This window comes from Rhipicephalus microplus, chromosome 6, assembly GCF_043290135.1.
Source record: "Rhipicephalus microplus isolate Deutch F79 chromosome 6, USDA_Rmic, whole genome shotgun sequence".
NCBI lineage: Eukaryota > Metazoa > Arthropoda > Arachnida > Ixodida > Ixodidae > Rhipicephalus > Rhipicephalus microplus.
In genome coordinates, this window is record NC_134705.1 from 54,537,037 (window position 1) to 54,550,215 (window position 13,179).

General features: G+C 46.5%; 1 protein-coding gene across 6 annotated transcripts in view; it reads left to right on the top strand.

Moving 5' to 3' along the window:
- The window catches only part of LOC119168686 (cytochrome P450 2U1), a 167,068-nt gene that overhangs the window by 101,228 nt on the left and 52,661 nt on the right, over positions 1-13,179 (top strand). For all 6 annotated transcript variants that reach the window (XM_075865974.1, XM_075865972.1, XM_075865973.1 and 3 more), the window contains one exon: positions 11,660-11,775. In XM_075865974.1, coding sequence (XP_075722089.1) covers positions 11,660-11,775 — 116 coding nt within the window. The remainder of the gene's footprint in view (positions 1-11,659; positions 11,776-13,179) is intronic.

Below are 13,179 nucleotides of genomic sequence, written 5' to 3' on the forward strand. Positions count from 1 at the left end.
GGGGCTTAACCCACTTGAAGTGACTTTTGAAATGCCATGTGACGGAAGGCTCAGATTTCTTGACATTAACTTTCAATTCTCAGATGAAAAGACATGCTGGTGTTACGAGCCCAGAGCAAGTAAGCCTTTACTACAGTTTCACTCAGCGCATACTAAACTGGTAAAACGAGGCATTGCGAAGATGTGCTTGAGTGAGGCACTAAAGAAGTCCTGCCGGTGCCTCATGAATGAAAGCTTCAGACAACAGGTCTCGAGGCTAAGCAATGCCGGGTACCCCAAGAGCCTCGTCGTGTCCGTTGCTGAAGGATTGCACAGAAAAGTGCTGGAGAAAAGATGTGAAGGGATGGATAGGGTGAGCTCAAGAAAGGAAAGTTTTGCCGTAATTCCATACATGCATAAGGTTTCTCACAGGATAAAAAAGATTGCGGAAAAATGTGGCACTAACGTAGTTTTCTCGGCACCCAATAAGTTGGTGAGTCTTTGCAGAAGCACAAGACCAGACAAGGGAAAATCAAATGTATGCCAAAAGAAACATAGAAACCTATTTGTGGAGTGCATCATGTGTGTTGTATACCTCATTCCACTTACTTGTGGAAAGTGTTATATCGGTCAGACCAGTAGATGCATAAACGATCGCTTGCGCGAGCACAATAACAAAGTAAATAGTGTTGTTCCTGATGGTTTTCTTTCCCTTCATTGCCAGAGATGTAAGTGCACACCGAAATTCAAGGAAACGGTTATAATCAATAGAAGTAGGCACGAGATGACGCGGTTGGTATTGGAGGCCGGCAGAATTGCAGAGCTAGGTGACACGTGTGTGAGCAGCCCATCAGTGGTGTTGACAGATAAGGAACTTGATTACATGTATTCGCGATAGGGTTTGTGGTAACATGGGATAAAAGGAAGAAAGAAAAAGTAAAAAAAGATTGAAAAATATAAAATTGTAAAGTATTGGAACACGCGCGTTGGTTATATTTGATGGTTTTTAGAGCTACGCACGTGCGACGTTGGCGTGGTGGATCGCATACACCACGGAGATCTGCGTGTAATAAACTGTTGTTGAAAGTTAGCGCTGTGTTGTGTCTATGTGCCTTCTCTTGTCCGTGTTCGTTGTCTGCGCTACCATCCATCATCATGCAACCATACCAACAAGCCCAAATCGCCACCCTCATTGACTTCATTTCTCGTTCAACGGGCTCTTTCGTTCATGTACTGCGAGATCCTTCGGGTGTTGTAGCCCTCATCGTCAACGCCGTGTGCAAGGCAAGAACGCTCAGTTTTTCCATAAGGAACAAGATTCTACCAGAGGATGTTCGAGCGCTCTTCGGAGGGTGTACCCCTTCAGATGGGCACAGAACGAGGATCATGAAAATTCAGCGCTCAGAATGGCTTCGACAGGTACGCCTTTTCAGAGCCTACCTACGGGCGCAGATGCATCGAACTTACGAGTCATATGCAGCGGAGATTCACTTTCGAAAGCATCTACGTCTGGCAGACCAAATGATAGAATTCCACTGGAAGCTTCAATTACGACTGTTACGTGATTTGGTGGACAAAGTGCGCGTGAGTGCAACCTCCAACGTTCATGTGGCAGAAGGCATCTGCCTACCGGACTTTGTACTAGAAGTATTGGGACTTGGGCCAAAGTTTGCCGTGCAACCTCAAAAGAACAAGCCGGAACTCGTATCAATTGTACGTCAAGTGTCGAAGCGGGTTCCCGAGGATCAAGCCACCAGGATCATCAACGAAGGTGTGGACGCTTTAAAATTGTGTAGGCCTCCATGCCGCAGTTTGCCTCTCAAACGCGTGGAAACTTACTTGACACAGCATGCTCTGAGTGTACTTCCAGTCGATAAAGAAGGAGGGTTTGCGGTTTTCTCGCATGATGAATTTAAAGAAAAGGCTAAAAGTGCTATTACGGCAGTGTTCAGCGAAAAGAAAAGTATTTCGATTGAAAAAGTGAGGGGAAAAGCAATAGAACTTTGTAAGAGGATGAATCTAGAAGGTGTGCTTAGCGGTATCAGAAAAAGTAAAAATGACAGTCTGGATGTGTTCTTTAGTGCTAAAACGCATAAGGAAGGAGTACCGTTCAGAGTGATAGTGTCGGAGAAGGACACGTGGCAAAAAGCTGTAGCTGTGTATCTGCAAAGAACATTAAACTTGCTTGACATAAATGACCCCTTCCTGACAAAAAATTCGGAACAGGTGATAAGTTTCGTCAGGGAACGAAAAAACATAGGGTTAAAAGCGTTTTCGGCTGACATAAAAGATCTGTACTATTCTCTGCCACAATCAGCAGTATTAACAAGTGTTGGCGAATGCATCGATGAGTACGGTGCCGTTAGATTTAGCTCACAAGCAGGTACGTCCGTCGACAATTTCTTAGAATTACTTAGGTTTTACTTGTCGTCAACGTTTATTGAAAACAATGGTACCCTGTATCTGCAAAAACAAGGAGTATGCATTGGCTCGTGCTTAGCACCAGTTTTAAGTAATTTGTTTTTGGCTGAAATGGACAGGAGGCTATCAGGACGCCTAAATGAATACAATGTTGTGCACGTATTTAGGTACGTCGATGACTTTTTAGTGTTTATCAATGACAGAACTGCAGATTTTGCTACTCAATGTAATAGCGTGTGTAGCGTTTTTCGTGAGGGGCTTAACCCACTTGAAGTGACTTTTGAAATGCCATGTGACGGAAGGCTCAGATTTCTTGACATTAACTTTCAATTCTCAGATGAAAAGACATGCTGGTGTTACGAGCCCAGAGCAAGTAAGCCTTTACTACAGTTTCACTCAGCGCATACTAAACTGGTAAAACGAGGCATTGCGAAGATGTGCTTGAGTGAGGCACTAAAGAAGTCCTGCCGGTGCCTCATGAATGAAAGCTTCAGACAACAGGTCTCGAGGCTAAGCAATGCCGGGTACCCCAAGAGCCTCGTCGTGTCCGTTGCTGAAGGATTGCACAGAAAAGTGCTGGAGAAAAGATGTGAAGGGATGGATAGGGTGAGCTCAAGAAAGGAAAGTTTTGCCGTAATTCCATACATGCATAAGGTTTCTCACAGGATAAAAAAGATTGCGGAAAAATGTGGCACTAACGTAGTTTTCTCGGCACCCAATAAGTTGGTGAGTCTTTGCAGAAGCACAAGACCAGACAAGGGAAAATCAAATGTATGCCAAAAGAAACATAGAAACCTATTTGTGGAGTGCATCATGTGTGTTGTATACCTCATTCCACTTACTTGTGGAAAGTGTTATATCGGTCAGACCAGTAGATGCATAAACGATCGCTTGCGCGAGCACAATAACAAAGTAAATAGTGTTGTTCCTGATGGTTTTCTTTCCCTTCATTGCCAGAGATGTAAGTGCACACCGAAATTCAAGGAAACGGTTATAATCAATAGAAGTAGGCACGAGATGACGCGGTTGGTATTGGAGGCCGGCAGAATTGCAGAGCTAGGTGACACGTGTGTGAGCAGCCCATCAGTGGTGTTGACAGATAAGGAACTTGATTACATGTATTCGCGATAGGGTTTGTGGTAACATGGGATAAAAGGAAGAAAGAAAAAGTAAAAAAAGATTGAAAAATATAAAATTGTAAAGTATTGGAACACGCGCGTTGGTTATATTTGATGGTTTTTAGAGCTACGCACGTGCGACGTTGGCGTGGTGGATCGCATACACCACGGAGATCTGCGTGTAATAAACTGTTGTTGAAAGTTAGCGCTGTGTTGTGTCTATGTGCCTTCTCTTGTCCGTGTTCGTTGTCTGCGCTACCATCCATCATCATGCAACCATACCAACAAGCCCAAATCGCCACCCCCTTTTTGACAAGGTCATCCATACACGACTCGGAAGGTACTTAGATGACAACAATCTCCTAGCCAATAGCATCTTTGGCTTCCGTCAGGGAATTTCCTCACAAGACGTCTTCCTTCTCCTTCGCGACGAAGTTCTAAACCCACCCCCTGGAAGTATGGACAGGACCCTGCTTGCGTTTTACCTGCGCAAAGCTTTTACAACTTATCTCATGACACAATATTGGATGCCCTACAAGAGATAGGCTGTGGGGAGATAACCTACAACTACGTTCAAAGTTTTCTCAAAAACAGAACGGCGTCCATAGGATTGGGCACTCTAAGAGGTAATAAAATTCACATAGCAAATAAAGGCTCTCCACAGGGCTCTATGCTTTCCCCCTATTATTCAATATAGGGATGCGGAAATTACCTCTAATGTTGGAGAAATACAAAGAACTAGGAGTAGCCATCTACGCCGACGACATCACCCTTTGGGCTTCGAAAGAATCTTATGGAGACCGCCAAGACAACCTTCAATGAGCAATTGATACAATTGAGGGGTGTGCCAAGAAGGCAGGAATGACATGCGTGCCGGAAAAATCTGAATACTTGCAAATACCGCCAAAGAACACCCGCCAGACACGCTCCCCAATCTTCAATCTGGAGCTAAACGGGAACCAGATAAATCAAGTATCGGAGCTCAGAGTGCTGGCAATGCTGAGAGAGGAGACAGGCAGCACAACGTGTACGCTAAAAACACTGAAATGCACAATGAGGAGCGCAGTGAGACTCATAAAGCGAGTCACTTGCAGTAATGAGAGCACGACGGAAGAAGACACCAAGAGGTTGGTACCTGCCTTTATCATTAGCCGCATTATATATGCTTTCCCGTACCAACACACACGCAGATGAGAAGCAGAGCAGGTCAACACACTCATACGCATGGCCTACAAAGCTGCAATGGGCCTCCCAGACTGCACTGACACAGAGCGTTTGGAAAGCTTGAGTGTATATAATACATATGACGAACACGCCGCAGCCGTATAGATCGCACAAAGAGAGAGACTCAACTCGACGATTCAAGGCAGACTATTGCTACAGAGGCTTCACTAACCCCTATCAGCACAGTTCTGCGGTGAAGAGACGCATCAAATACTCATAAAAGAGAGAGAACCTATATATGTCGCCCCTATCCGGAGAAACTTGCCCCCAATTTTAATTCCAGCCGCAGACAAGCAAGTGCGGCGGCATTAGAACGGCTACGAAGTGACCCCGACACTTACTATACAGACTCCAACCCATACCCAACGAGGCAAACCGCATTTGCTGCAGTCTTTACCAACCGAAGCCAAGTGATCACTTCGGCGACAATACGTGCGAAAGCCACAGCCGTAGTAAAAGCGGCAACCATAGCATGAGCCATCCGTGCAGCAGAGTGAAAGAGACAGTCTGTGCAAGTTCTCACAGATTCCCAAGAGTGTTGCTGACAGTTTCTTAAAGGCGTGCTTCCCAACAGCGCCCTACGCATACCAAGATCCAACCTCCAAGAAGATCACGGCATCACATGGTGCTCCGCCCACGAAGGTGTAGGAAGAAACAAAGGGCAGACCGCATGGCTCGAGCATTAACTTTCTGAGCCGCGGACATGCTGACCCGAACGGATTACTTCACACCTACGCTCCGCGAGATATTCTTGAGAGCCAAAGACTGGTCCGGCAGACGATGGCGCCACCCCACCGTAAACTCACCCGCTGGCAATCCATGGATTGGATACGAATACAGAGGAACAAATATTCCAACATGCACACACTTAGCAAAATCCAGCCATCCCAATTTGTTGACCGCTGCCCTTAGCGCGGTGACACACCGACACTCCAGCACATCACTTGGACTTGCCAACAAAGACCAGCAGAGAGTAACTCACCCCTCATCACACGAAACAAATTTAAAAGGTTGTGGGAGGTGCGACACACCTGGCAGGACCTGAGAAGCCAGAGGGCAACCTTGGACCAGGCCGAGCGAGCCGCAAGGGCGAGTGGGGCCATGGAATAAGGGCTCCACCCACGGAAACCTTAGCACGCCGTTTCAATAAATGTTTATTCCTCCTCCTCCTCCTCTCCCTCCTCCAGTCCCGTTTTCTATTCGGAGGTAAAATTTGATGCAGGCCGTGCGGAAATGCATCACAGTTCTGTCTGCCGACGTGGTCAGCAGCTGCACACGCTAGGTGGCGACAGTTGCACCCCGTTTTTGAAACTCTCTCAAGCCGAAACTGATACTGACTGATAATGAGGGGTTTCTAATTATTTATCTGTCGCGTGCTACAGCAAACGATGTGTCGTGTCATGACTAACAGGCCCCCAGCAATGCATCGCAGCAGAAAAACGCGAGGCCGAAGTTTTTGTGTCAGTACCCCTTTAAGGCTCGTTCACACCAAAGGTGGCCGAAGCGGCGAGGCGAAAACGCAGAAAGCGGAAAAAGCCTCCTTTTGAGGCCGCGAAAGTGGGAGAAAAACCAAGCGGCAAGGGCGATGGCTCTCGGAACCAGCGTCCGTGGGTGCGGCTCGGCGGCAGCCAGCGCCAAATGCGGCGTGGCTCATTTCGCGCCGATGACGTAATCCGAACAGCACTGCGTCCAAGGAGGAAGGAAAAAATTGGCCCTGTATCTGCATGTAATCGGCAAAAGTCGTCAAAAGACGATAGTCTGGCGTGTGGAGAGAGTGAACAAACCAATTTTTGATATTTTGCGCAAGAAAATTGGTGAATGGTATTCCCGAGGCGCTGCGTTCGAGGGCCTCGAGCGTGCAGCGGAGGCGAATGAGCGCATCAAGGCACGTCACATGTGAGGCATGAGCGCCATTTGGCAGTTTTCTTGGAAAAAAAGCGCGTGGCTCTGAGACAGGTGTGCGCACCCGTATCAGAGGTGATAGGGTGTAGAACCCAAGGTGACGAGTAGGTGCCACCACCATCTCGTTTTAGCAAACCGTTGGAAACACTCGCTTTTTCGTGCGAGCGTTGCGTGCTCCGCGCACCATGATAAGCGCTACAGTCCTTAATATTACTTATGTATGCGTTTTCAAGTAAAAGACACAAATGCAGAATATGTACGTGTTGTTACGGTGCCTAAGACATGCGAAATAATTGTTTTTAGTTGACAATAGCACAAGTATGAACGCTGAATCTTGAGCAACATTGGTGGGCACTGTGGATTGGGTCGGCCGTTCAAGTACCCTGTGCCGTTAAGAGTGGAGAAACAGACAATTGTACAGAGAGACAGACAGACAGGCAGACAGACAGACAGACAGACAGACAGACAGACAGACAGACAGACAGACAGACAGACAGACAGACCAAAATATTTGCGTTGAAGGTCCGCCTCTAATAGCCGACTGAGCGATTCGGTCAGCCCCAGAAGTTGCATGACTCTCTGCGCGAGAAAGAGGCAAAAACAGCATCTCTCGAGCGGTGAGGGGCGCGCGGCATAGTGCCGTGGCGCCAGTTTGTTTGTACCTTTATGGCGCATTTACACTTGAGAAGTGAAGAGAAACGAAAATGCCAGATCGGCCGGAAAACCACGGGCGCGTGCGTCGAAGATGTTCACATTCGTTCTGCCCCATCCCGCCGCCACTGCCGTCGATACCTTACCACTTAATTAAATTTTGCCTGCTTTCTGAAAACTAAAGTTTGTACCTAATTTTATTTATTAACGCAAAGTAGTGAAAAAAAAACACCTCGCACCTTTTTGAAACGTTGTTTGGTGAGATAAGCCAGCAGAAACGACACGAGCGAACGCACCGGCAGCGGCAGCGGTGCATTAAGCTGGCTGTAGACACACGCGAGAAACGTTGGGGCATGCTTTTTCGCTGCCGCTGCACCGTCTAGTTCCAGAGTTCTCCGGGATCGTAATCCAAGTCAGGTTCACGGTGAACACGTCCTCGTTGAGGCCATTAAGCATCGTGGTACTGCACAGGTAGTTTGTGATTTCAGCCGATGCGAGCCGCCGCCGACGCAAGTACCTCTATAGTGAATCTGTAACCAGCTGATTAGGTCACGTGGTTTGATCTAGCGCAGCCAAGACAGTGAAGCAGAAACTGTATCAGGTTGCGCGTGGCGGGAAATTCGGTCATGGAGCGATTCCTTCGCGCCGGCCGCGCAGCGTGGTTTTCGGGCTGCTTGGGCGGCAAAACGAGCCAGTTTCCGAAGAGTTTTGCCGGTTTTGCTCTCTTCGACGCCAATTGTGAACGCGCCATTAGAACCGTTTCCCGCCAATGGCAAGCCTCCCGTAAGGGACGGGTCACGCTAGCGGCAAGCATGCCTCGCCGTTTGACGTTCTCAGGCAGCTGTGCGTGATTGTTTGCTTCACACACGTCTGCCGTTCTTGCCGTTCGAAAAATGGGTCCCATTTTTGTGCCGTTTAATAATATTCTAAAAATTTTATTATTAATCAGAGGCGGCGCTGAGTCCCCCTTAGGGGGCGACACTGGTGGGCCACTCCCACGACGGGAAGGGGAGGTTAAACTCCACTGGTTCAGCCAATAAGTGATGGAGGAGCGACATGGCTGAGCCGCGTCGTCAGCTTTCCGCTCTCCGCATTGCCTGCGCCTGCCGCGGAACCCTTCGAGCTGGTTGCTTCTTGCTCCGCGGTTTTCACGATATGTCATACGTGTTCTTCCCATACTACCTTCCAGCAGTGAATAGAGCATTTTCGCGTGTCCGGTATTTAAGAAAGCGCACAGCAATCAAAATAACGTACGCCAAGCAGGCGTTTGGACAAGTGGCACCAGCTAGCTAGCGTAAGCAACAACAAGCAAACATGTAATGTATGTTCTGCAAGATTCGGAAAGGCTTGCGTAGGCCAAGAACATAAATTATTTGAGTATGGTTCTCAGAAATGGTGCCAAATCAATTCATGTACTGTGTTTTCGAAGCTATATGACATGAATTTAAAGCATATAGAAGCATTCAGTTCAAAGCTTACGAGCCACAGAGCGCACAGCGGCCACTTGATAGATACGAGGTGGGTGACAACTGCATCTGAAAGGGCATCTGTGTTTGTCGGATGAACTTGCCGTGCGATTCGAACAGCTCACCTGCGGGCTGCGCCGGCTGCTTGTCTGCGCCACAGTGCCATCATGACAGGCTTTCCACTAGCGTGAACCAGCCCTAACGACACAGCACCCTAGACCATCAGCCGCCGCCATCCACGGCAGAGCTGTTCAAAGTGCACGACAAGCTTTTCCGGAGAGGCATTTCAGCCTCCACAGAAACATGGTTGCCCTTCCGAATGCAGTTATCGACCGCCTCGAATCTATCAAGTGGCCGCCATGCGCTCTGTAGCTCTTAAGCTGCGAACTGATGCTTTAATTTGCTTTCGCTTCGACAACACAGTACTTCAACCGGTTGGGCACCGTTTTTGAGAACCATACTCAAATAGTTGATGTTCTAAGCCTAAGCAAGCCTTTCCAAATCTCAGAGGGCGTACATTAGATGTTTGTTTGTTTTTGCTAGCGCTGAATAGCTGGGGCCACTTGTCCACATGCCTGCTTTGGGGATGTCACTTTGAATAGCTCTATGCTTTTTAAACTCCGGGCAGGCGAAAGTGCTCTATTCACTGCTGAAACGTTGTGTGGAAACAACAAGTACCACATATCGTGAAAGCCGCGAAGCAAGCAGCTCGAAGTGTCTTGTGGCAGACGCCGAAAATGCGTAGAGGCGAAAGCAGACGACGCGGCTCAGCCATGTCGCTGCTCCGTCGCTGATTGGCTACGTCACCCTCGAGCAAGCGGCAAATGGCGCAAAAATGGGTCTCAGAGTCATTCTTCGAACGCAAAGAACGACAGACGTGCGCAAAGAAAATAGCCGCGCACGGCTGCCTGAGAAAGTCAAACGGCGAGGCATGTTTGCAGCTAGCGTGAACCTGCCCTTACGAGACAGTTGTAGCAACAACGTGTTGCTTGAAGCTATTTGAAGGCCACCTGTCGCCTCATTCTCCTGTTTCCAGCTGACCACTCCACAAACCGAGGTTACTGTCAGAGGAAAGTGTGAGACATAAAGAAAGTGTTCTCAGAGCATTCATCAAAATTTCAATGCTAGCGCAGTTGGTTGAGCGCCTTCAGGCTGTTGCCGCAGACAGAAAGGGCGTGGGTCGGAGTGCCATAGAGCCATGTTCTTCTTCTTTTTTTTTGCATCTGGTCTTGTGCGTTTTCTTTACGTATGTCTGTTTTTGCCACTCATCTTCAGTGTCTGTGTGAATTCTGGAGTGCCAAAACCACGGTATTACTTTTAGTAACGCCCTTATGAAGGGATACAGAAATTTCAACAATATGGCGTTTTTAACATACGCGGACATTGAATGGTACGCTAGTCTCAAACATATTACCCCCATCGAAATGTGATGAAACCTGCCGCCACGGAACCCGTCACTTCCGGGTCAGCAGCTGAGCACCATAAGTGCTACGCCAACGTGACCGACGTCATTAAACTTTGACGATACAGTGTGGCTGTCGCGTAACTGCGCAAACATTTAGCGTGGGCGTTTATGGGGCCGTTGAACGCCTCAATACTAACATATTTTCATGAGATATGTAAAGAAGCCGCAGTGAAGGGCTACAGAAATGTCGGCCACCTGAGAATCTTTAACTTGCACCTAAATATAATAACATGAGCCTTATACATTTTCGCCACAATCAAAAATAAGTTACCCATGAGCGGAGTTCGATCCTTTGACCTTGAATGGAGTGGCTATTTTATGAAACATATTAAAACCTACTCAAAATTCCTCACCTTGAATTCAATAAATTTGTGTATTATTTAGATAGAGCCCGATTTTATGCTCACGGAAAGCACTAGGGGCATTACCAGCCAGTTTTTTTTTTGTTCTTGAAAGATGGGGGTGATGAAAACAGGACTTATATATGTAAGTATCAATATATGTGGACAGGTACGTACAAAAGTAAAAAATATACCTTTGGTAAAGGGGGGGTGGGGGGAGTCGTTAAATGACCCTGCGACAACAATCAGATACCATTCAAAAATGCAATTTTTGACCTGAGTTATTTCGAATGGGAGGGATTTAGCCAGAGCATGCCTGTAAGCCCGCCCACTTTTCTGTTTGTTGCCTGGAGCTGGGCGCTCGGGCAACATAGAAAAATGCCGATTTTACCTGAAAATCAACTATTCATTTCAATTTGCATGAGATTGTAAAATAAGAATAACTAACAAACCTGTACAGCTTGGTGATCAGAAACACTTTTGTTAAGAGCCATTGGGCTTTTGTTCCATAAACTCGAGTAAACGAACAAAACTATCAGAAAGTATTTGGCAAAACATTGCATGTCGAGAGTACAGAGACATCAATGTAAATGGTAGGTCGTATTTTTAGCTGAAGTTGCCGAAACCTCAGCTCGTAATCGAAGAAGCGTTTTCAACAGTTGTCAGAAAGTCTTATTAGACAAGATACTGTACTGTTCATTCTTATTTTTTCCCGTGTTCATTTTTTTGTTTACTATTTTTTGTTCTGTGGCCTAATGTGAAGATGACAATCTGTATAATTTCTTCCCACTCCTGTATGAGCCTGTTAAGGCTTACAGTATCAATAAAAAAAAGATTATGAGTATAGTCCAAAGCGTCCTATCTTTGTCTTCCTAGGATCAAATGGCGTTACGCACCCACATTTCAAGTATCTTTCGTATACTACGGAATCGTAGTATATCGTAGTATTTTAGGACATAGTTTGGCTAGATTCACTATAGTCACAGGTGCGTAGGTAAAGATACGTTCACGTTGTATTCCACTCCGCACATATAAGCAAGCAATCAGCGTATATACACTGAATAAGAAATTTATTTATATGGCTTGTTTTAGAGAGCAAATCCAAGCGTACAAGTCAGCGAACTACGGAGATGAAACTGGTGACTTTATTCATGGGTATACGAGAAAGATACAAGAATGCCGAGGGGAATCCGAGCCTTTATTCACGGGTAAGTCTAAGATACTTCATTTCAAATTTCTTTGCAGTGAAAGGGAATTCATGCATATATTATACGTTATTATTTTGTGATCCGAAATGGTTGAGTCTAACGCCAAAATGCTATTATAGTTAGAGGAATTACCATATTTTTCAATTCTTGACATAAACAATTAGACATTAAAACTGAGGAGTTTGAAGACGGTTTTTCATTACCAGCGTGTATATTAGTAAAGAATGCATTTAGTTGTAATCCTAGATATATTGTTTTCCTAGGGTTCACTACAATAACAATCGTTTACTTGTGGGACTAAACTGAGCATAAAGCAATGCTAAAGACTGAGAAACGAACATCTCGAGCAATTCTGAAAAACAAAATCATTCACTAGTAAGACAAGGTGGCAATACAGAGCAACAAAGCGCCAGGCTTGTGCAGGACACGCAACAACATCATAACCAAAGTTACATGAATGATACAAGAAGAACTCACATTTGACGAAAACCGCCAGGAAAAACACAGAGCACAGGCCACGTTTGCAGCCAAATACTGCCCAATTCATTACGAAGCAACTAGGGCACCCACTCGCAATAATGGCGTTCTCCTTAGGAGCAATAGTGACTGGGTACGCTATAAAATCTAACCTTACAAGCTCAGAGGCAGATGACTATTGTTAAAGAGCAACCGCTTTTGGAAAGTAGGCGCCACCGTAAATATGGTCACGTTTCTGACGACAAACTTGCTTTTATAGGATTGTTGAGTGGGCTAGCCAAGCAGCGGCTCAGCTAGATCTTCTTTGTCCTCTTCCACTCGGGATCTCTCACAAACAGACCATGTGGCACTAGTCCACCTGTTTGAAAGCATGGACTTGATTCTCGTAAACAAAGAAAAAAATGAATGCATATGCCTGAAGGTATAGACAACCACAAGAGGGAAAGCGCCAGTATCAGCCACGCAGATAAGGAAGTTGCACCAACACTTGTGCCCAGCGTAAAAATAATACGCATAAAAACACAGGAGAACAAAAACAGCAGCAGCAACGCAAGTCGTGGCCAAATGTAACACGTTAAAGCACAAGGGCTACTGTGTAAAATAGCTATATGGTTTGAGCCGAACGACATGCACGGTATCGGGCCGAAGCTGTCGACGAGAAGACACTGGGCTGCCCGGAAATACCTCCTAGGTAAGGTTTGTGACACGTCTAAGAACCTTGTATGGTCCAAAATAAGGACTTTTTTGGATAAGCCTAGTCGCCGAACAGAGATGCACACCCCCACTTGGCCACCAGGGTGATAGGCAACAATTCGACGGCGGAGGCTGTAACGCCATGCGTCTGCATCTTGTTGGTGACTGCTGTTTACGCGAGCTAGCTGACGAGCTTCTTCGGCGTACTGAGTGTAATGCTCAGCGCCGGGAGCA